At 45.1% G+C, this 25,550-nt stretch overlaps 1 protein-coding gene across 4 annotated transcripts in view; it reads left to right on the forward strand.

Moving 5' to 3' along the window:
- kansl1l (KAT8 regulatory NSL complex subunit 1-like) overlaps positions 1–25,550 on the forward strand; it is a 91,810-nt gene that overhangs the window by 25,426 nt on the left and 40,834 nt on the right. For 2 of the 4 annotated variants that reach the window (XM_078228818.1, XM_078228821.1), the window contains exons 6-8: positions 10,291–10,456; positions 18,281–18,418; positions 20,798–20,947. In XM_078228818.1, coding sequence (XP_078084944.1) covers positions 10,291–10,456; positions 18,281–18,418; positions 20,798–20,947 — 454 coding nt within the window. The remainder of the gene's footprint in view (positions 1–10,290; positions 10,457–18,280; positions 18,419–20,797; positions 20,948–25,550) is intronic. The other 2 variants (XM_078228820.1, XM_078228822.1) reach the window with 1 other exon arrangement.

Below are 25,550 nucleotides of genomic sequence, written 5' to 3' on the forward strand. Positions count from 1 at the left end.
GATTTGATAGAGGTGTATAAGATTTTGATGGGTATAGATAGTGAATGCAAGCAGGCTTTTTCCGCTGAGGTTAGGGGAGAAAAAAACCAGAGGGCATGGGTTAAGGGTGAAAGGAGAAAAGTTTAAAGGGAATATTAGAGGGGGGCTTCTTCATGCAGAGAGTGGTGGGAGTGTGGAATGAGCTGCCGGATAAAGTGGTAAATGCGGGGTCACTTTTAACATTTAAGAAAAACTTGGACGGGTTCATGGATGAGAGGGGTGTGGAGGGATATGGTCGAAGTGCAAGTCAGTGGGACTAGGCAAAAAATGGTTCAGCACAGACAAGACGGGTCAAAAGGCCTGTTTCTGAGCTGTAATTTTCTATGATTCTATGGTTTTGTATTTCTAGAATTTGGGAAGCTTACTTTCAGAAATAATGACCGATTCACTAAGGCTGGCAGTTGGGGAGATGGATTTTTTTTTTTACAAACTGCAAACACGATATCAAACCTTAAGACCTCAATTAGGATGAAACGTGAAGCATTGTCCTTAACTATAGGAAGGATGTTGAGGCTTCAAAAAGGATGGCCAAAAGCTTTGTCGAAGAAGCAGGTTTTCAAGCGCGGTTTAAAGGAGGGTAGAGAAGTTCAGGGATTTGGAGCAGGAGTTCCAGAGCGCAGCCACCAATGTTGGTTACAGATGTTGCCTAACCTGCTGAATGCTTTTCAGCATTTTCAGATTTCCTGTATCTAAAGTTTATTTATTGGTCCCAAGTAAGGCTTACACTAACACTGCAATCAAGTTATTGTGAAATTCCCCTCGCCATTGTCTGGCGCCTGTTCGGGTCAATGCACCTAACTAGCACGTCTTTCAGAATGTGGTAGGAAACCGGAGCACGGAGAGAACGTGCAAACTCCACACACAGTGACCCAAGCTGGGAATCGAACTCGGGTCCCTGGCGCTGTGAAGCAGCAGTGCTCTGTGCAAGCTGACTGCACTGTTTGTTTAAACAACAACCATGCGCTTCCAAATAATCCATTGGTAATCAAGTACTTTAGGATGTCCTGATGATGTGAAAGTCTGTTTTTCTTATGTGATGGAACATAGAAGATAGGAGCAGGCGGAGACCATTTGGCCCTTCGAACCTGCTCTGCCATTCATCATGATCATGGCTGATCATTCAACTCAATAATCCTGCTTTCTCCCTATAACCTTTGATCCCATTCACCCAAAGTGCTATATCTAGCCGCCTCTTGAATACATTAAATGTTTTGGCATCAACTAATTCCTGTGGTAATGAATTCCACAGGCTCACCACTCTTTGGGTGAAGAAATGTCTCCTCATCTCCATCCGAAATGGTCTACCCTGAATCCTCAGACTGTGACCCCTGGTTCTGGACTCTCCCACCGTCAGGAACATCCTCCCTGCATCTACCCTGTCTAATCCTGTTAGAATTTTATAAGTCTCTATGAGATGCCCCCTCATTCATCTGATCTCCAGCGAAAGCAATCCTAACCTAGTCAATCTCTGCTTGTACATCAGTCCTGCCATCCCCGGAATCAGCCTGGTAAACCGTCACTGCATTCCCTCAAGAGCAAGAACATCCTTCCTCTGGAAAGGAGACCAAAACTGCACACAATATTCTAGGTGTGGCCTCACCAAGGCTTTGTATAATTGCAACAACACATCCTACTCCTGTACTCAACCTCTCGCAATGAAGGCCACCATACCATTTGCTTTCTTTACCGCTTGCTGCATCTGCATGTTTACCTTCAGTGACTGGTGCACAAGGACATCCAGGTCCCACTGCACACTCCCCTCTCCCAATTTACAGCCATTCGAGTAGTAATCTGCCGCCTTATTTTTGCTTCCAAAGTGAATAACCTCACATTTATCCAAATTATGCTGCATCTACCATTGATTTGCCCACTCACCCAACCTGTCCAGATCATGCTGAAGGATCTCTGCATCCTCGTCACAGTTCACCTTCCCACCCAACTTGGTATCATCTGCAAACTTTGAATGTTACATTTTGTTCTCTCATCCAAATCATTAATATATATTGTGAATAGCTGGGTTCCCAGCACCGATCCCTGTGGCACCCCACTAGTTACTGCCTGCCAATTTGAAAAGCACCCATTAATTCCTACGATTGGTTTCCTCCCTGCCAACCAGTTTTCTATCCATCTCAATACAGTTCCCCCAATCCCGTGTGCTTAATCTTGCACGATAATCTCTTGTACGCAACTTTGTCAAACACTTTCTGAAAGTCCAAATATATATCGACTGGCTCCCCCTTGTCCATTCTATTAGTTACATCTTCAAAGAATTCCAACAGATTTGTCAAGCATGATTTCCCCTTCATAAATCCATGCTGACTCTGTCTGATCGTGCCACTACTTTCTAAATGCTCCATTATAAAGTCCTTGATAATGGATTCAAGAATTTTCCCCACTACCGATGTTAGGCTTACTGGTCTATAATTGCCTCTTTTCTCTCTCTCTATTGGAGTAGCATTAGCTACCCTCCAATCTTCAGGGACTGTTTCTGAGTCTATAGAATCCTGGAAGATGACCGCCAATGCATCCACTATTTCTAGAGCCACTTAAGTACTCTGCGATGTAGATTATCAGGCCTGGGGATTTATCCACCTTCATTCAGTTCTTCCCTCTCACTAAATCTTACATTCTCCAACATTTCTGGTATCTGATTTGTGTCCTCTTTTGTGAAGACAGAACCAAATTATGTGTCCAGTTGCTTGGTAATTTCTTTGCCCCTTATTATACATTCCCCTGTTTCTATCTGCAGGGGATCTACGTTTGTCTTCAACCTCTTTCTCTTCACATATATCTGTAGAAATTCTTAGTGTCAGTTTTTAGGTTCCCTGCCAGCTTACTTTCATACTGTATTTTCCCCTTCTTAATCAATCCCTTGGTCCTTTTTTGCTGAATTCTAAACTGCTCCCAATCCTCAGACCTATTATTTTTCTTGGCCAATCTGTATGCTTCTTCCTTGGATCGGATACTCTCTCTAATTTCCTTTGTAAGCCATGGATTGGCCCTCTTACCCATTTTGCTTTTGTGTCAGACAGGAATAAACGGTTGCTGCCGTTCCACCATGCGTTTCTTTAATGTTTGCCATTGCCTATCCACTGTCATCCCTTTAAGTAACTCTCTTCAATCGATCAAGGCCAACTCATGCCTCATATCCTCATAATTTCCTTTATTAAGATTCAGCGCCTTAGTCTCCAAATCAACTACTTCATTCTCCAGCTTGATAAAATATTTTGTCATGTTATGGTCACTCATTCCCAAGGGGTCTCGTACAGCTAGATTGGCAATGATTCCCTTCTTATTACACAGTACCCAGTATAAGATGGCCTGCTCTCTACTTGGTTCCTCCACATATTGGTCAAGAAAACTATCCCGTATACACTCCAGGAATTCCTCCTCTACAGCATTATGGCTAATTTGATTTGCTCAATCTATGTGCAGATTAAAATCACCCATGATCACCAATATTCCCTTATCACATGCATCTCTAATTTTGTGTTTAATGCCAGTCCCAACATCACCAGTGCAGTTTGGGGGTCTATGTATGACACCCACTCATATTTTTTGCCCCTTGGTATTTCTCAACTCTACGCATACAGACTCCGTGTTGTCAGAGCTAATATCCTTTTCTCACTATTGTGTTAATTTCCTCTCTAACCAGCAATGCCACTCCACCACCTTTTCCTTTATTCCTGTCCTTCCTAAATACTGAATACCCTGGGACATTCAGTTCCCATTCCTGGTCATCCTGCAGCCATGTCTCCCTAATCCCAATTATATCGTACCTGTTTACATGTATCTGCGCAATTAGTTCATCGACTTAATTGCAAATGCTCCACGCCTTAAAGTACAGAGCCTTTAAGCTTGTCTTTTTAACGTTGTTTGTCTTGCTCCCAATATTTTTCTCTATAGTCCTGTTTGAACTTTGTCCTTGGTTTCTCTGCCTATCACTTTTCTTATTCCCTTTTCTACCTTTTGTTTTTGTCCTTGCTCCCTCCTTCTCTAATTCCTTACATAGGTTCCCATTCCCCTAGCATATTAGTTTAAACCCTCCCCAACCGCTCTAGCAAACACTCCCACTAGGACATCCGTCCCAGTCCTGGCCAGGTGTAACCTGTCCAATTTGTACAGGTCCCACCTCCCCCAGAACCGGTCCCAAAGACCCAGGAATCTGAAACCCTCCCCCTGACGCCATCTCTTCAGCCACATTGATCCGATATATCCTGTCATTTCTACTTTGATGAGCACGTGGCACTGGTAGTAGTCCTGAGATCACTACCTTTGAGGTCCGATTTCTTAACTTTCTTCCCAACGCCTTGTATTCTGCTTTCAGGACCTCATCCACTTTTTTTTTTAACCTAATGTCATTTGTACAGATGTACACCACGACCATCGGCTGTTCACCCTCCCCCTCCAGAATGTCCTGTTCCTGCTCTGAGACATCCTTGACCCTAGCATCAGGGAGGCAACATCCCATTGATGCGCGATTAATTCACTCGGGAGGCTAGGACGTACCCGGGAATAAAGGCTTTTATTCACAACAAGAATAGAGCATACTGCTTAACAATACCATCCCAGACTAAGGGCCACTAGGAAGGAGCAGTGACCTTCTTACTCCTGTAAGAAGGCGGAGCCAAACGGAGTGTACCACAGAACAATGCTAACAGGTGGAACACCCCAACCCTAACCCCAACAGTAACAAGAGTAACATATGTACAAGTACCCATAGTGGTAACCATCTATGGTTCACCACATTCACCCCTCCTTTAAAAACAAAGGCCGGTGGGGTAAGGAGACAATACGAACTGTCCATATGTTCACAAGTTCAGTCGTATCGGAGGTCCGCACAGTCTCTGCGACCTCTGCAGCACTGGCTCCAGTGCCGGTTCTGGTGACCGTGGTAACGACCCTCCGAGGTGGTGTCCCGTGACTCCTCCATTTCCTCACACACCTGTGGACCTCGAGGTGGTGACAATCTCCTGGACTCAGGCAAGCTGTACACGGGAGTAAGAGGATTAAGTGGAGGTCCCGATGCTGCCCGTGCTGTGTCAGGAGGGGAGAGAATGGGCAAAGGAATCCTAACCAGGGGTGCGGGAGTGACGGGGGTTTCCAGGTCTCCTGCAGGCGCCAGATCTCTGATAGAGATCGTGTCCTCTCGCCCGTCAGGATATGCCACACAGGCATATTGAGGGTTGGCGTGGAGGAGATGGACCTGTTCAACCAAAGGGTCAGACTTGCGGGCCCGAACATGCCGCCGCAGGAGGACAGGTCCTGAGTACGTCAACCAAGACGGCAGTGAGGTCCCAGAGGAAGACTTCCTAGGGAAGGTAAACATCCGCTCGTGGAGTAGCGTTGGTTGCCGTACACAGGAGGGACCGGATTGAATGGAGCGCATCAGAAAGTACCTCTTGCCAACGGGTGACTGGAAGACCCCTAGACCTTAACGCCAGTAAAACAGCCTTCCAGACTGTAGCGTTTTCTCTCTCGACCTGTCCGTTACCCCTGGGGTTGTAACTCGTAGTCCGACTTGAGGCAATTCCCTTAGAGAGCAGGTATTGCCTCAAGTCGTCGCTCATAAACGACGAACCCCTATCACTGGATATAACTGGGGTAGCCGAACAGGGTAAAAAGACTCCGCAGGGCTTTGATGACCGTGGCAGCGGACATGTCCGAACAGGGAATGGCAAAGGGGAATCGGGAGTACTCGTCAACCACGTTGAGGAAATACACATTCCGATCTGTCGAAGGAAAGGGGCCCTTGAAATCGACACTCAGTCGTTCAAAAGGGCGAGTGGCCTTAATGAGATGTGCCCTGTCAGGCCGGTAGAAGTGCGGCTTGCACTCTGCACATACCTGGCAGCTTCGAGTTATCAACCTGACATCCTCTATGGAGTAGGGCAGATTCCGGGCCTTTACAAAATGGAAGAGCCGTGTGATCCCCGGATGGCAGAGATCATTGTGGAGGGCCTGTAGCCGGTCCTCCTGCACACTGGCACATGTTCCACGCGACAGGGCATCTGAGGGCTCATTGAGCTTCCCCGGACGGTACATGATATCATAGTTGTAGGTGGAGAGTTCGATTCTCCACCTCAAGATTTTATCATAATTTTTCCCCTTAACGTGTTGTTGAACATGAAAGCCACGGACCGCTGGTCCGTGAGCAGGGTAAATCATTTGCCAGCCAAATAATGGCGCCAATGCCGTTCGGCCTCCACAATGGCCTGAGCCTCTTTTTCCACAGAGGAGTGCCGAATTTCAGGGCCTTGGAGGGTGCGAGAGAAAAAGGCGACGGGCCTGCCCGCCTGGTTAAGTGTGGCGGCCAGGGCGAAATCAGATGCATCACTCTCCACCTGAAAGGGGATGGACTCATCGACAGCGTGCATCGTGGCTTTCGCGATGTCGGCTTTTATCCCTTCAAAGGCTAGGCGAGCCTCAGCTGTCAGGGGAAAAGAGGTAGACTTGATGAGCGGACGGGCTTTGTCCGCATAATTGGGGACCCACTGTGCATAGTACGAGAAGAAGCCTAAGCATCTTCAGTGCTTTGATGCTAGTGGGTAGGGGAAGTTCAAGGAGGGGACGCATACGGTCTGGATCGGGGCCGATGACCCCGTTTTCCACCACGTATCCGAGGATTGCTAGGCGGTGCTTGCTAAATACGGACTTCTCCCTGCTATAGGTCAGGTTCAGGAGAGACGCAGTGAGTAAAAACTTCTGGAGGTTGGCGTCGTGGTCCTGCTGGTCATGGCCGCAGATAGTGACGTTGTCCAGGTACGGGAAGGTAGCCCGTAGCCCGTTTTGGTCCACCATTCAGTCCATCTCACGCTGGAAGACTGAGACCCCATTAGTGACGCCGAAAGGGACTCTTAAAAAGTGGTAGAGACGGCCATCCGCTTCAAAGGCCGTGTATTTTTGGTCCTCTGGGCAAATGGGGAGCTGGTGGTAGGCTGACTTCAAGTCGATGGTGGAGAACACCCGGTACTGCGCAATCTGGTTGACCATGTCAGATATGCGCGGGAGAGGGTACGCGTCCAGCTGCGTGTACCTATTCATGGTCTAACTAGTCTATGATCATCCGGGGCTTGTCTCCAGTCTTGACCACCACGACTTGTGCTCTCCATGGGCTAGTGCTAGGTTGAATGACCCCTTCCCTGAGGAGCCGCTGAACCTCAGATCGAATAAAGATCCGATCCTCAGCGCTGTAATGCCTGCTCTTAGTCGCGATGGGCTTGCAGCCTGGCACGAGATTTTCAAATAGAGAAGGCGGGGTTTTTGAGTGTCGAGAGACTGCATGTGGAGCGCGCTGGACAATTTGGAGGCTGCTGTTCTCCCACTGAAAGTGGAGGGAGTGGCCCATCGTACTGCAGGGTCACACTCTTCAGGTGGACCATAAAGTCTAGCCCCAGGAGTACCGGAGCGCAAAGGTGAGGTAACACGAGGAGCCTGAAGTTCTCGTAAACTGTGCCCCACACCGTTAAGGTTACCACACAGCTCCCAAGAACGATAACAGATCGGGACCTCGACGCCATGGAGATTGTCTGCCTGACAGTTTGCACACGGAGAGCGCACCGTTTCACTGTATCCGGATGGATGAAACTCTCCGTGCTCCTGCTGTCAAACAGGCAATGTGTCAGGCGCCCGTTTACCTCTATGTCCATCATGGACTTGTCGAGTCTGTGAGGCTTGGCCTGGTCCAGGATGATTGACGCCACTGTTGGATCCCGAGTGTAACTGCAGGCAGCTGAGATAGTCGACGACGAGGACCCCTGCTGGTCTTCTGCGGCCGGTGTCGACCAAAATGGCTGTGCCCACGCATCGCACGTGGTCGCTGATGTTGAAAGCGGCGGCACCCACAGGTCGCACGTGGCTTGCATCGTCGTCATCGGAAATGGCGGCGCCCGTGAATCGCACGTGGCTGAAGACATCGACGAGGCCGGAGACGAGGAGATGGATCCTGGGGAGTCACACGCAGCACTGCTAGGCTTGGAAGGGGTCTTTGCTCGGCACACTTTTGCATAGTGCCCTTTCTTCCCACAGGCGGAGCAAAACACCGTCCTGGCCGGACATCTCTGACGAGGGTGCTTCGCCAATCCGCAGAAATAGCACCGTGGGCCTCCAGGAGCTGCCACAGCCGTCAGGTCTGAAGTTGAGAGCATTATCGCGCAGTTCCAAAGAGCCGCTGGGTACAGTTGAGGCGGTGGCTGTACTTGCCACGATGTTCCCACGTGGTCGGTGGGGTAGGTTTCAAGACTTCTGGAGGCCGTTTCCATCGCATCAGCCAATTCTACCGTCTTAGCCAGGTCCAAGTTACCCCGCTCTCGCAGCCGCAGGCGAATATAGGATGAGCCGATTCCCGCCACGAACGCATCTCGGATCAGATCGTTGGTGTATTGAGTAGCCGACACCTCCTTGCAATTGCAGGCTCTGGCTAGCTGTTGAAGTTCGCGCAGGTACTGTCCCGTAGTTTCGCCGGGCTGCCGCCATCGAGTGGCTAATAGGTGACTAGCATGAATTTTGTTCGGCGGTTTATGGTACAGCTTCTTGAGTAATTCGATGGCCTCTTTGTAATCTTGGGAATCACGGATTGTTGCATACACAGTGTCGCTCACCCTTGCATGGAGGACCCGCAATCTGTCGCCGTCGGTCTGGACTGCTGTCGAGGCGTCGATGTAATCCTGGAAACACTTCAACCAATGGTCGAAAGTATTCGACGCTCCCGCGGCACGCGGATCCAAGGTTAGCCGATCGGGTTTCAGCATCTGCTCCATTTTTCTTCGAACCAAATTTTCGGTATTTTGTTGTGAATAAAATTGATGCGCGATTAATTCACTCGGGAGGCTAGGACGTACCCGGGAATAAAGGCTTTTATTCACAACAAGAATAGAGCATACTGCTTAACAATACTATCCCAGACTAAGGGCCACTAGGAAGTAGCAGTGACCTTTATACTCCTGTAAGAAGGCGGAGCCAAACGGAGTGTACCACAGAACAATGCTAACAGGTGGAACACCCCAACCCTAACCCCAACAGTAACAAGAGTAACATATGTACAAGTACCCATAGTAGTAACCATCTATGGTTCACCACAACCATCCTGGAGTCTTGTTGCGCCTGTCTATTCCCCTTATAATTGAGTCCCCTATAACTATTGCACTGGCACACTTTTCACCTCTCCCCTCTGCAGAAGAACCAACTGTGGTGCAACAAGTTTGGCTGCTGCTGCTATCCCCAGACAGGTCATTCCCCTCAACAGTATCCAAAACGCTACATCTGTTTTGTAGGGGAATGACCACAGGAGATTCCTACACTACCTGCCTATCTCTTTTGCTCTGTCTGGCGGTCACCCATTCCCTTCCTGCCTGCGGAGCCTGAGCCTGTGGTGTGACCACCTCTCCATACGTGCTATCCATGATCCTCTCCGCCTTGTGGATGTTCCAAAATGTCCCCAGCTGCCATTGCAGCTCTGAAACTCGAGCTTCCAGGAGCTGTAGCTGGAGACACTTCCTACATGCATGCTGACCCAGGGGACTGGAACTTTCCCCAGCCTGCCACATGGAGCAAGAGGAGCAAACCACGGCTTGGAGCTCTCCCATCATGCCTTACCCCTTTAAATTAAACTTTTGAAAGATGTTTTGTTTCAGATTATATCCAATTCTCTAGGATCCTTCTTTCCTGCTCCTCATTACTACCGAATATAAACTTTAAGCCACAGAAATTATCTCTGAGACTACTAGTGATAAAATTATTAAATACTTACCCCACCTTTCTACTTGCCAATCAGCTCTTTCCCTTGTGTCCTCTACTACTGCAGCAGGGCAAGACAACACCTTTCTTTTACCTCCTCTCAGTGCCTTTTTTCTTTGGTTAGAAGAGGAGGGAGGGAAGGAAACACTATTGCAATGTTTTGTTTGGGCTTAACCACTCCTTGACACTTCTTAGTAAATGTTGCTGCGCCGACTTCTCCAAGAATGAATAAACTGAAGGGAAGTTATTACTATACAGCACCATCTCATTCTCTTCTGCTGTAAATATTGGGAATGGTTAGATTCGGTGCAAATATAAGCTTTTTCCTGAGTCAGTGGAATATTGTAATACATAAAATGTATATTTTATTCCAGCTAAGCTGCTGCAAGGCCTTGAATGTGTGGTGGCTTGGTTCAAATTGTCGTCTGCTATGAGTTCAGTTGTGAGCAGTGTATCTGTACACATGAAATTGCTGTTTACCAGAATTTAGTTTTAATATATTAATTACATTTACAGGTTCAACAGGCTGCAGTGGTGCAGTGTAACTGTTGCTGGCCAGTATCCTGTGAAATGTGTGGCCCAGACAACACAACTGACGCGTTGGACCCGAGGACAATGACACTGGAAGAACAAGTAGCAATGTTAGACCCTTGCTTCCACCCAGTATTGTCACTCCATTGTGGTACGGCTGATCATATAACTATATTTTTCCATCAGAAAAGTCTATTTTAAAATTGCTACATATTTATACCTTTTCTTGGGATGTTTTTGTTCTATTTATATTTTCCCTCCATTCTCTGCTAAAACTATTGATTATGGCTTGATACTTCATACATGGAGGTGATGGCCTAGTAGTATTATCGCTAGACTATTAATCCAGAAACTCAGCTCATGTTCTGGGGATCTGGGTTCAAATTACTAGATTGGCTCTTTCTCCCCTCTTCCCACTTCCAAGGTTCCACCCACGAGAGCATCATTCATAAGGTGGCTCCTCCCAAGCGTTGTAGCCAGTTTTTCTTGAGTCTTAAAAAGTGTTACTTTCTCTAAAGAGCATCTTTTTTTTATTTTTATTGGTACCTTTCGGTACTTTATTTCGAATTTAAAAATTCAATTCAAATTGCCACGGCAGATGGTGGAATTTAAATTCAACAAAAAATATCTGGAATTAAGAATCTACTGATGACTATGCAACCATTGTCAATGGTTGACTAGGGATGAGCAATAAATGCTGGCCAGCCAGTGACTCCCATGTCCCATGAATGAATAAAAAAAACTACACATGCTGTTAGAACTGTGGTGTATCACTCATATGAACTTAAATAGTGAGTAATGATAGGCTGTCATTTCTGAAACTATCTCTCTGTGTACTTTCCAGCAACGGTCACTTTCTGGGGTCAGGAACTGAAGCCCTGGCTGTGTCCCCTAACCACCTCATATCTCACACTGGGATCATATTTGACTGTATCAGTCTTTCCCTGTGAACTGATAAAATTGCCAGGTTTTCGGCTTCCGATTTCTATACAATCACTCCAACTAATGTGGCTGAAATGAGTTAAATCGGCAGAAATCTGATGTTGGGATCTTGCGATCTGTCTGCTTTATTGCTACACAGATGATAGTCACAAAATATCAAAGCCAAACGCCACTAGTAACCAGCATAAATTTCTTCAGCCAGAACAAACCCAAGCATTCAAGTAATCCTATACAGTAAATTATTGGCTTTAAGCAAAAATAAATATTTCTGTAATTATTTAGGTCAACTGATTGACCATTTCATCTTTGTTTTAATTAATGTGGATAAATTGCATTGACAAACACCCACAGGATTTAATTACATAATTGAGAGGGAGGGAAAAGAAGATCTTTATTGCAAACTGTGCTGTTCAGTTTCGTAATTCTTAGTAGGGCACAAGTTTCCTATGAATTCAAATGGCTTAAGTAAATGAGTTTAGAATGTTGTACCATTTCTGTCCCCTTTCGCCCGCTGCTGGCTAGCTCGCCCTCCTCCCTGCCGGTGCCGCTGCCTGTCTCGCTCGCCCTTCTCCCTGCCGGTGCCGCTGCCTGTCTCGCTCGCCCCCCTCCCTGCTGGCGCCGCTGGCTGTCTCGCCCTCCTCCCTGCTGGCGCCGCTGGCTGTCTCGCTCACCCTCCTCCCTTTTGCAGTGAAGTTAGCAGGCCCATGTACTTCCATGATATAATTGGTTTTTAAACCCTGACCATGGCATCTAAGAAAAGTGTGTTTACCTTTGAACAGACTATACTTACAATATCAAAATAAGTGGAAATCATAAACTAGATAAGAGTGCTTTAGTGAAAGACGTCTGAAAAACATTGGTGTAAGGTGTGGATGTCTTAACAGTTTGACATCAAGAAGCAGCGTGAAAACACGCAGAATAAATTTTTATCACTTTTTATGTTTATATCTGCTATGTTTGTATTTAGGGTTCTCTCAGTGTGGTTCAGCATTCTAATGTCATTCTGTAATCCAGAAATTTCCAAGTCCAGGAAAGACTTGGTACCAAGCAGGTCTCCAGGCTGGAGAGGTTATAATACTTGGATCAACAGTATTTGTGAATGGCCAAGATATTTGTGATTGAGTGTGATGGCACAGGATGAAGCTGTGTGTCCAGCCTGTCTGAACTCTGAGCTGATTGTTTGTTTGGATTTCTGTGGAGAAGTATTGTGTAAGAGCTTGATTATCAAAATCCAAAATTGATTCCAGTTGTTCAGAAACCTGGGTATTGTCTTCTCATCAACATTTAGCAATAGATTTAGATTTCGCCTGTTGCCAGTTGTGACATAGAACTGGGATCTTCAAATGTATTAAATGCAGCTAATTTCTTTGCTGCTACTGGGGTGAGAGGTTTAATGCCAAAAGCAATTGGCAATGATTCTGCTTTCATCTTCTCCTTTTGATAAATGAGCTCTGTAAATTGCTTGCAGAACATCCAGAATAAATGGCATGCCAGCATCAATCACTTTTTGCACCAGGCATTTCAGGGCACAAGTCACACCAGCATCATTGGTTGAATCAAGTTTGGCTGTTGAAATAGCATTTAGATGCTGGTACTTAATGTGAACCCTGTGAGTGAAGTACAGAGGGATTTAGGTGTTCCAGTCACAAAAAGCTAGCAGGCAGGTCCAACAAGTAGTTAAGAAGGCAAATGGCATTTTGGCCTTTATTACAGAGGGGTTGGAGTTTAAAAATAGGAAGGCTTTGTTGCAAACTTGTACAGGGTGTTGGTGAGTCGTCCTCGCCTGGAATACTGTGTACTGTTTTGGTCCCCTTACTTAAAAAAGGATACAGTAACATTGGAGGCAATCCCAAAGATAATTCACCAGGCTAATTTTTGGGTTGAGAGGGTTGTCCTGTCAGGAGACTAAATAGTCTGGGTGTGTATTCCTTGGAGTTTAGAAGAGTGAGGGGTGACAAACAAAGAACAATACAGCACAGGAACAGGCCCTTCGGCCCTCCAAGCCCGTGCCGCTCCCTGGTCCAAACTAGACCATTCTTTTGTATCCCTCCATTCCCACTCCGTTCATATGGCTGTCTAGATAAGTCTTAAACGTTCCCAGTGTGTCCGCCTCCACCACCTTGCCTGGCAGCGCATTCCAGGCCCCCACCACCCTCTGTGTAAAATATGTCCTTCTGATATCTGTGTTAAACCTCCCCCCCCCCCCCTCACCTTGAACCTATGACCCCTCGTGAACGTCACCACTGACCTGGGGAAAAGCTTCCCACCGTTCACCCTATCTGTGCCTTTCATAATTTTATACACCTCTATTAAGTCTCCACTCATCCTCCGTCTTTCCAGGGAGAACAACCCCAGTTTACCCAATCTCTCCTCATAACTAAGCCCCTCCATCCTGGTAAACCTCCTCTGTACTCTCTCCAAAGCCTCCACGTCCTTCTGGTAGTGTGGCGACCAGAACTGGACGCAGTATTCCAAATGCGGCCGAACCAACGTTCTATACATCTGCAACATCAGACCCCAACTTATTCAACCTTATTCAAACTCCTGAGGAGGCATGACGGGGTAGATGGAGAGATGTTTTCATTAGCTGGCAAGTCTTGAACAAGGAGATATAGCTACGAGATAAAGGGCCAGTCATTTAAAACTGAAGTAGAAATTTCTTCTCACAGAAGATAGTGAACCTCTGGAATTCTCTGTTCCTAAGGGTAGTGGAGTTTGAAACATTGAAAGTATTTAAAGTGGAGGTGGATATATGTTTGATTGAGGAATAGAGGGCAATGAGGAAATGGCACGGAAAAGGAGTTGAGGCTGGCACAGATCAGCCATGATTGTATTGAATGGTGGGGCAGGCTTGGCCTACTCCTGCTTCTATTTCTTGTGTATTCTTGTGTGCATGTGTGACACAGTTGCCCCACAGTGCCAGGGACTCAGGGTTCGATTCCAGCCTTGGTGACTATCTGCGTGGAGTTTGTATATTCTCCCCATGTCTGCATGGGTTTCCTCTTGGTCTTCTGGTTTCCTCCCGGTGTTCTGGTTTCCTCCCACAGTCCAAAGATATATGGGTTAGGTGGATTGCCATGGTAAATGCGAGGGCTAACCGGGATAGGGCGGGGAGGTGAGCCTGAGTAAGATGTTCTTTTGGAGAGTCAGTGGGGACTCTGATTCTATTCTAATTGTCAACTACAGAGGGATTATTTTTCTTGCCCTGCAATGCCAATTTTAGTAAAAGTGATACAATCCCAACCCTGACCTTTTTGATAGTTTGCAATAACACTACCAGCAGAACATTAGAACTTTCTGGAATGCACAGTCACCAGGAAGTTTTTTTATCCCCGTCATACTAGTCTCAGGTCATGATAGGAGTTCAGAGTTTGTTTGTTTTTTCCTCACCTGATGAAAGCCAGTATTCTACTTGAGCGCAGTAGATATATATATCTTTCAGATGAGACGTTAAACCAAGGCCATATCTGCCCCCTCGGGTGGACATAAAAACATGGCACTACTTCAATAAGAGCAGGGGAGTTATTCCCAGTGTCCTGTCCTTTATGTATCCCTCTTATCAGTCTCTCAAAAACATGCTTATCTGGTCATTATCACATTGTTGTTTGTGGGAGCTTGCTGTACATAAATTGGCTACTGTGTTTCCTACAGTACAAGATTTGTCACACTTCAGAAGTGCTTCATTGGCTGTAAAACACATTAGGAGGTTATTAAAGGTGCAAAATAAATTCAAATATTTGAGATGCAATTCCACACTACTCTTATGCTACAAAAGGAGTGTTACTTCCCTAACTATGTGTGAACCTGGACTTGATTGTGTGGTAGTGTTTGAACATAGAACATTACAGCGCAGTACAGGCCCTTCGGCCCTCGATGTTGCGCCGACCAGTGAAACCAATCTAAAGCCCATTCCAATCTTTGGAAGTGAAATATACCTACTTTGTCAGGACACTTCTCACCATTGAAAGCTGTGATTCTGGGTGGGTTATGACATTAACATAAGAAACATGCTGAATATAATCTCTAATTTATTTAAGGAATTTGTTCAGAAAGCACCTCAACATTTGGAGAAAGTTTTTAAAAAATATCTAACCAGGAGGCGAGTTACTCTCTGCAAAATTTCCAGCCTCTGACCAAGTCTATGGGTGGTTGACTCAATCTCTTTTCTGGGAACCCTCAAGAAGTTAATGGCAGGCATTCAGTGATGGTATTTAGCTATCAATGCTTACCTCATTCCAGTGTATGAAGTAGCAGAACTATGCAGAAACGGGGTTAGTTCCAAATCCTTTTCCATTTGTCTTTTCCAACAAGTTAACTGCTCTAACCTGCTTAATACAGCTCAGCGAAATAGCGACAGTTTAACATAGTCTCTTCCTTCATGAAATCTTTGTATTTCAGCTAGCTTGAAAGTGTGATGGGAATGATAAGTGTCTGCCACAGCTTTCTTTCCTTTCTCCTCTACTCTGCTATTTTCCATAGTGGGAAAGGTTTCTTTAACATCTCACTTTTCTCTGCACTCTGGTATGAAAACACTGCCAACCAATGTTGACGATGGGATTAATTTAACTGCATCTGGGCAGAGCCCATTTCTGATAGGAATTTAACTTAATATTTGAAATTAAGGAATTAATAGTTAATTGACACAATTTTGCATGACTTCCATTCATGATAAAAGATAATTCAACTGAGTATACCAAAGAAGGTCATATGGTAAACATAAAGGATATTAGCCATTTACAGTTTTTAAGCATTGATTCACTTGTGTCTCAATAATAGCCTGTTTTTTTAAAGAAGCAGGTTGTCTAGTTGATGCAATTGTTTGTGCTTTAGAAGTTCTGGGGCTCACTTGAAACACCTAACCTGACTCTGCACTATTTTTAACACATTGGCTAAGGCAAGTATGTTAAATGATACCATAAAAATAGGACCGAGAGAAATAAACTCCATGGGACTGCAATGGCTCGGACTGTGTGAACTTCCTAGGTGTATACCATGGAGCTTCACAGGTACCCCGTCAAGTTTAAATTCATGTTCCTGTTAATTTCAAAATAGGCTTAATTTAAACTGGCTAACGCAAATAGATTTTGGTGTTCTGATTCGGATTTGTCCACTAGGGCTACAAATAGCCAATGCCGCCATCTTCAGCTGTCTGAATTATAAGGGTCAGATTGATGAGATTTGGCCAACAGGCCAAAGTTGGAACAGACCTTAGCATCCGGTGGCGAAATTCTGAGGGAATTGAGGCCAAGATCGATCAAGAAAGCCAAAAGGAAGATTGTAGTGTAATGTTTATATCCGTTTCACAGATTGCAACTTAATAATTAACTATATATGGCGGCACGGTAGCACAGTGGTTAGCACTGCTGCTTCATAGCTCCAGGGTCCCGGGTTCGATTCCCGGCTCGGGTCACTGTCTGTGTGGAGTTTGCACATTCTCCTTGTGTCTGCGTGGGTTTCCTCCGGGTGCTCCGGTTTCCTCCCACAGTCCAAAGATGTGCGGGTTAGGTTGATTGGCCAGGTTAAAAAATTGCCCCTTAGAGTCCTGGGATGTGTAGGTTAGAGGGATGAGCGGGTAAAATATGTGGGGGTAGGGCCTGGGTGGGATTGTGGTCGGTGCAGACTCGATGGGCCGAATGGCCTCCTTCTGCACTGTAGGGTTTCTATGATTCTATGATTATATATTTAAATCATGTACCATATAAACCATGCTTTGTTGACAAGAGGTTGTACTGGAGCTGCAGTTCCATATAAAGATCCAGAACTGGCTTGCCTGCAGAAGGCAGTGAGTGGTTGTAGATGGGTCTTTTTCTGAATGGAGGTCAGTCACCAGTGGAGTGCCCCAGGGATCTGTTCTGGGACCCTTGCTGTTTGTCATTTTCATAAATGACCTGGATGAGGAAGTGGAGGGATGGGTTGGTAAGTTTGCCAACGAGACAAAGGTTGGTGGTGTTGTGGATAGTTTGGAGGGATGTCAGAAGCTGCAGCGTGACATAGATAAGATGCAAGACTGGGCGGAGAAGTGGCAGATGGACTTCAACCCGGATAAATGTGTAGTGGTACATTTTGGCAGGTCAAATGGGATGAAGGAGTATAATATCAAGGGTAAGACTCTTAGCAGTGTAGAGGATCAGAAGGACTTGGGGTCCGGGTCCATAGGACTCTTAAATTGGCCTCGCAGGTAGAGGAGGTGGTTAAGGCGGCGTATGGTGTGCTGGCCTTCATCAATCGAGGGATTGAGTTTAGGAGTCGGGAGATAATGATGCAGCTTTATAAGACCCTCGTCAGACCCCACTTAGAGTACTGTGCTCAGTTCTGGTCGCCTCATTACAGGAAGGATGTAGAAATTATTGAAAGGGTGCAGAGAAGATTTACAAGGATGTTGCCTGGATTGGGTGGCATGCCTTATGAGGATAGGTTGAGGGATCTCGGTCTTTTCTCCTTGGAGGATGAGAGGTGACCTGATAGAGGTGTACAAGATGTTGAGAGGTATAGATTGGGTGGATTCTCAGAGGCTTTTTCCCAGGGCTGAAATGGCTGCTATGAGAGGACACCGGTTTAAGGTGCTGGGGAGTAGGTACAGAAGAGATGTCAGGGATAAGTTTTTCACTCCGAGGGTGATGGGTGAGTGGAATCGGCTGCCGTCAATGGTGGTGGAGGCAAACTCGATAGGGTCTTTTAAGAGACTTCTGGATGAGTACATAGGACGTAGTAGGATTGAGGGTTATAGGTAAGCCTATATATAGGCCTAGGTAGGTAGGGACATGACCGGCGCAACTTGTGGGCCGAAGGGCCTGTTTGTGCTGTAGTTTTTCTATGTTCTAAAACAGCCATTGAAATCTATTTTCAAACTCATTTGTATTTTAATTTAATGAAAAGAACCTTTTGACCATTGTCTTGTATTGTTTGTACGTTTAGTATATACAGTAATGAATACACAGATGTAACTAAGTATTGTGTACAGAAGTCATTGACATTTTATGACTGGGAAATGAAATAATGCAGTTTAGGAAATAATTTTTTTTATATTTTGTAGATATACCTCTCAATGTACACATTCAAGCTTTGTTGCATAATGAAGACTGGAACAAACAGCCCTTTCCATCAATAATGAACGAGTTAAAGGCTTCCTTACCAAACAGAGCACCTTGTGAGGATGTCTTGGATTCAGCCAGTAAGTAGGAGCTTGCTGGCTTTTGCTTTTCACTTTGTGCGTTTACCAGCAAAACTGGTTTTAAAAGTATAAATAAATTAATTACCTAACCAATCCAGAAACAAAAATGTGGATGTTGGAAATCTGAAATAAAAATAGAAAACACTAGAAATATGCAGCAGGTTTGGCAGCACTTGTGGAGAATGACCTTTCAACCACTAACCTGAAACTTACTTTCTTAGATGCTGCCAGACCTGCTGAACACTTCCAGTATTTTGTGTTTTTAATTTAACTATAATGGTGATTTCTGGTTCACAATATTAACGGACATTTCATTAGCATTCTCTTTTTAGCTTTTCCACATTGTAAAAAAATTTTTTTGTTTGATTTGATGCAGGTTTTTAAATTTCTGGAATGTATACTGTAACTGCAAAATACAGCTGTGAGATATCTAATAGTTTTAGTACAAATGTTATCCAAAGTCTGATTTCCCTTTTATTAAGCAGTTGGCAACATAATGTTGATGAAATTACTCTGCAAAATTTCTGGTGCTCATAGAATTTTGTAATGTGCAATTCCTGTGAAGTTTTCTACAGAAGTTGGTGCTTTAGACATTCCTCGCACCAGCAAAATTATTCACGTAGATAGTAATGTGTGTTGTTGCTACCCTTTTTGCAGACCTTTTTGATTTGACGCAGAATATGGCTTTTCTTTTGACACAAAACTCAACATCTGATTTAATCAGCAGCTAATTGTATGGTACTGGTTTGGTTACATTCTTGTAGTTAGGTTAAGTTTTAAGTTCTAGCAGTCCACTTGTGACTTTTACTGGTTTGCATTGCTTTATTCTGCATCCACTTCACCTGATCCCAATTCAATTCCTTGCTGGGATGTAGTTCAACCACTCAATATAGTGGATTATCTAGGTGCCCAATATTCAAGTGTGAATTTTGTCAGAGACCTAATACACTATTCAATCAAAGCCAAGTCCAATCCACAAAACATATTTCCGTTCTATCAACTTCTGTTGAAAATAGAGGCAATTTCTTCTTCCTAACCTGGGGTGCAGAAGCCAGTTCTTCTTCTCCTCCTGCTGCCCTGCCTGAGCTTATGAATTAAACCTGACCCCTCCCTGCTCTGTATAACCTAGCTATTTGCCAGGAAAACTACAGAACTTTCTACTGTAGTGTATCCAAAATCAAGTCACCTGTTTCCTATTTAGCCAGCTAAACAGGGCAACTGTGCTATGTGGTCTTTGTGGAACTTCAGCTCCTGAGGATTTCCTAAAGGAGCCATAGTCATTATGACACAGGAGTCCATGCGACTCTCTGCAGAAATACTTCTACCACCATGGAGGCAGCAAATTCAGTTCTTCCTGCATCCTGCACAGTGCACTCACCAACATGCATTATATTTGATCACTATCCTGGTATTTATAATTTTCAGCCTTTATGGAGTAACGTTGGGCAGCCAACATTAGAGTTCATCTTTATACTTAATCGTCTTGGGGTTTATCTTCTGATCCAATGTGAATTAAGATTTTACCCCAACTTAGTTTCATCTTTGTGTGAAATGATTCTAGTAGCTTGCACACTGTTTGCTTCTGATACATCTGTTAATGTGGGCAGCATTACTCATGGGCGAGAGGAATGAGCAGCTGAGCCTTACAAACCATGATCAATGTGCATCTCTCTGGAAATTCAGCTGGTTCAGCAGCAGTTGTTGTTTTCCTCAGCATTCTAAGATAGAGACTGGAAAATCAGTTTTCATATCCAATCCTAAACTGCCATCCAGCATCCCCTGTTGGCAAAACAGATGTATGGGCATAAAGTGAAGACAGGATTGAGCTCAGCTGTGATAAGACCATAAGACATAGGAGCAGAATTAGGCCACTCAGTCCATTGACTCTGCTCCGCCATACAATCATGGCTGATATTTTTCTCATCCCCATTCTCCTGCCTTTTCCCCATGACCCCTGATCTTCTTATTAATCAAGAACCTATCTATTCCTGTCTTAAAGACACTCAATGATGCTGCTTTAGTTCAATATACTGCTCACATTTAGTTACTAGTTGCACAAGAAGAATGTTCATTTGAGAGAAATATTCTGAATGTGACTTGTGATCATGGGCCCAAAGCCCTATAAGAAGGCAATGCCTTCAGGGAGGGATACAATAATCAGGAAGAGAAATGTATTCTCAAGCTTTTTGCTGTAGTTTTTTTAATGTAAAGATCACAACAGAACTTCCCAAAACTGGTGCATGCAAGGAATAATGGTTAAAAAAAATACTGAATCCTTTCGAGGTTTGCAAGCAGGTTGTATAGAATTTTAAATTCAGATATTGTATTTTGGAGAGCAAAGCCCAAGATTTTTATTTCTATTATCCAATTGCTCACCAGGGTGTAATGTGAATAAAGACTACTATCCAAAGGCACTAGGACAGCACTGGAATCAGTCATCTGTCTCTAAGCTACACACTCCAGCAGAAGCATTAAGGAAGACCTCCAAGGAATTAAGAAAGAGAAGGCATTCAAATGAGAAAAATACCAGTAAGGACAAACCGTTAGGGCATGTATCTGCATCATTGAATTTGCTATTGAAGATCTATTGCTTTCCTCTCAAGTGAACAGCACGTGGCCTGAAACATATTTGTCACACTTAGCTTGTGAGCTTGATCTCCCCACAGATGACATTGTGCCTCGTTGCATTGCCTGGGCGCCACCATCTCTCTCACTTGGTTGGATTTGTGGATGAAACTTGCATCCACACCAGTGGCACCCAGCCCAACCCTGCCACTGCAGATCTGACACCAGTACTCCTGAGTTGGAGTAGTGATCGCTCCCCCCTCGGTGACTGACACAGATGTTCTAATGAGGAAATAAATAACAGTAGAATCGCTTTCTACTTCTGATCCTCTTGTGCCTCCAAATTAGCAGATTTTGTTTCTCCTCTTCCCTCTCTAAATCAGGCTCTTTTCCAATCAAAAGGCCTTTCTTAGAACATAGAAAAACTACAGCACAAACAGGCCCTTTGGCCCACAAGTTGCGCCGGTCATGTCCCTACCTGCCTATAACCCTGAATCCTATTAAGTGCCATTTACTCATCCAGAAGTCTCTTAAAAGACCCTATCAAGTTTGTCTCCACCACTGACGGCAGCCGATTCCACTCACCCACCACCCTCTGAGTGAAAAACTTACCCCTGACATCTCTTCTGTACCTACTCCCCAGCACCTTAAACCTGTGTCCTCTCGTAGCAGCCATTTCAGCCCTGGGAAAAAGCCTCTGAGAATCCACCCAATCTATACCTCTCAACATCTTGTACACCTCTGTCAGGTCACCTCTCATCCTTCGTCTCTCCAAGAAGAAAAGACCGAGCTCCCTCAACCTATCCTCCCAATCCAGGCAACATCCTTGTAAATCTTCTCTGCACCCTTTCAATAATTTCTACATCCTTCCTGTAATGAGGCGACCAGAACTGAGCACAGTACTCTAAGTGGGGTCTGACGAGGGTCTTATAAAGCTGCATCATTATCTCCCGACTCCTAAACTCAATCCCTCGATTGATGAAGGCCAGCACACCATACGCCGCCTTAACCACCTCCTCTACCTGCGAGGCCAATTTAAGAGTCCTATGGACCCGGACCCCAAGTCCTTCTGATCCTCTACACTGCTAAGAGTCTTACCCTTGATATTATACTCCTTCATCCCATTTGACCTGCCAAAATGTACCACTACACATTTATCCGGGTTGAAGTCCATCTGCCACTTCTCCACCCAGTCTTGCATCCTATCTATGTCACGCTGCAGCTTCTGACATCCCTCCAAACTATCCACAACACCACCAACCTTCGTGTTGTCGGCAAACTTACCAACCCATCCCTCCACTTCCTCATCCAGGTCATTTATGAAAATGACAAACAGCAAGGGTCCCAGAACAGATCCTTGGGGCACTCCACCGGTGACCGACCTCCATTCAGAAAAAGACCCATCTACAACCACTCACTGCCTTCTGCAGGCAAGCCAGTTCTGGATCCACAAGGCAACAGCCCCTTGGATCCCATGCCCCCTCACTTTCTCGAGAAGTCTTGCATGGGGGACCTTAACGAACACCTTGCTGAAGTCCATGTAAACCACATCTCCCGCTTTTCCTTCGTCAACGTGTTTACTCACATTTTCAAAGAACTCCACCAGGCTTGTAAGGCACAATTTGCCTTTGACAAAACCATGCTGACTACTTTTGAGAATACTAAACTTCTCTAAATGTTCATAAATGCTGTCCCTCAGGATCTTCATCAACTTACCAACCACTGAGGTTAGACTCACCGGTCAGTAATTTCCTGGGCTATCCTTATTCCCTTTCTTGAATATAGGAACCACATCCGCAATCCTCCGGAATCTCTCCCGTCTCCATCGACGATGCAAAGATCCTCGCCAGAGGCTCTGCAATCTCTTCCCTCGCCTCCCACAGTAACCTGGGGTACATCCCATCCGGTCCCGGCGACATATCTATCTTGATGCTATTCAAAATTTCCAACACATCCTCTTTCTTAATGTCGACAAACTCAATCTTCTTAGTCCGCCGCAATCCTGTAGTACAACCACCCAGGTCTTTTTCCACTGTGAATACCGAGGTAAAGTATTAATTAAGCACCTGTGCTATTTCTTCTGGTTTCGTACAGACTTTCTCACCTTCACATTTTATAGGTCCTATTCCCTCTTGTTGCTGTCCATGATATGTGTTCTCTCTGCTTGTTGTTCATGCTTTCATGCTCTAAATCAAAAGATCATGGATTCAGATCTCACTCTAGGGCTTGATCACGTAATCTAGGCTGACACTCCAGTACTGAATGCTGCATTGTTGAAGATACTGTCACTTGCATGTAATATCTGCCTGCCAGTCCAAGTGAGTGGTGCATGGAAAATATCCCATGGCATTGTTTAAAGAGGAGAGGAGAGTTTGCTTTGTTTCCTGAGCAACATTTATCCCTCAGCCAATATCACCAAAATATATTATCGTACATGTATCTCATTAACTGTGAGACCTTGCTGTGTACAAATTGGTTGTTTAATTGGCCTGCAAGTGACTACACGTAAGAAGTCATGAATTGGTTGTGAAGTGCTTTGTGTGTGAAAGGTGCTATAAATACATTGCGTATTTATTTGATTCCTCTTGCCTCTATCCCTGAAACTATACTTTCTAAGGTCTGCCTTTTACCACATTGTCCTCCACAGCTCCAGATCCCCTTTTCGTTATTTCCTCTGGATAGTTCACACCTATTAACATAAGAAACATAAGAAATAGGAGCAGGAGTAGGCCATCTAGCCCCTCGAGCCTGCCCCGCCATTCAATAAGATCATGGCTGATCTGACGTGGATCAGTACCACTTACCCGCCTGATCCCCATAACCCTTAATTCCCTTACCGATCAGGAATCCATCCATCCGCGCTTTAAACCTATTCAGCGAGGTAGCCTCCACCACCTCAGTGGGCAGAGAATTCCAGAGATTCACCACCCTCTGGGAGAAGAAGTTCCTCCTCAACTCTGTCTTAAACCGACCCCCCTTTATTTTGAGGCTGTGTCCTCTAGTTTTAACTTCCTTACTAAGTGGAAAGAATCTCTCCGCCTCCACCCTATCCAGCCCCCGCATTATCTTATAAGTCTCCATAAGATCCCCCCTCATCCTTCTAAACTCCAACGAGTACAAACCCAATCTCCTCAGCCTCTCCTCATAATCCAAACCCCTCATCTCCGGTATCAACCTGGTGAACCTTCTCTGCACTCCCTCCAATGCCAATATATCCTTCCTCATATAAGGGGACCAATACTGCACACAGTATTCCAGCTGCGGCCTCACCAATGCCCTGTACAGGTGCATCAAGACACCCCTGCTTTTATATTCTATCCCCCTCGCGATATAGGCCAACATCCCATTTGCCTTCTTGATCACCTGTTGTACCTGCAGACTGGGCTTTTGCGTCTCATGCACAAGGACCCCCAGGTCCCTTTGCACGGTAGCATGTTTTAATTTGTTTCCATTGAGATAGTAATCCCATTTGTTATTATTTCCTCAAGTCTATAACCTCGCATTTATCAACGTTATATTCCATTTGCCATATCCTCGCCCACTCACTCAGCCTGTCCAAATCTCTCTGCAGATCTTCTCCGTCCTCCACACGATTCACTTTTCCACTTATCTTTGTGTCGTCTGCAAACTTCGTTACCCTACACTCCGTCCCCTCCTCCAGATCATCTATATAAATGGTAAATAGTTGCGGCCCGAGTACCGATCCCTGCGGCACGCCACTAGTTACCTTCCTCCAACCGGAAAAACACCCATTTATTCCGACTCTTTGCTTCCTGTCGGATAGCCAGTCCCCAATCCACTTTAACACACTACCCCCAACTCCGTGTGCCCTAATCTTCTTCAGCAGCCTTTTATGGGGCACCTTATCAAACGCCTTTTGGAAATCCAAAAACACCGCATCCACCGGTTCTCCTCCATCAACCGCCCTAGTCACATCTTCATAAAAATCCAACATGTTCGTCAAACACGACTTTCCCCTCATGAATCCATGCTGCGTCTGATTGATCGAACCATTTCTATCCAGATGCCCTGCTATCTCCTCTTTAATAATGGATTCCAGCATTTTCCCTACTACAGACGTTAAGCTGACCGGCCTATAGTTACCCGCCTTTTGTCTCCTTCCTTTTTTAAACAGCGACGTAACATTAGCCGTTTTCCAATCAACCGGCACTACCCCAGAATGCAACGAGTTTTGATAAATAATCACTAACGCATCCACTATTACCTCTGACATTTCTTTCAATACCCTGGGATGCATTCCATCCGGACCCGGGGACTTGTCCACCTTCAGTCCCATTAGTCTACCCAGCACTGCCTCTCTGGTAACATTAATTGTATTAAGTATTTCTCCTGCTGCCAACCCTCTATCGTTAATATTTGGCAAACGATTTGTGTCCTCCACCGTGAAGACCGACACAAAAAACTTATTTAAAGACTCAGCCATATCCTCATTTCCCACTATTAACTCCCCCCTCTCGTCCTCCAAGGGTCCAACATTCACTCTAGCCACTCTATTCCTTTTTATATATTTATAAAAACTTTTACTATCATTTTTTATATTAATTGC

The sequence above is a fragment of the Mustelus asterias genome, chromosome 14 (assembly GCF_964213995.1).
Source record: "Mustelus asterias chromosome 14, sMusAst1.hap1.1, whole genome shotgun sequence".
In the NCBI taxonomy this organism is placed as follows: domain Eukaryota; kingdom Metazoa; phylum Chordata; class Chondrichthyes; order Carcharhiniformes; family Triakidae; genus Mustelus; species Mustelus asterias.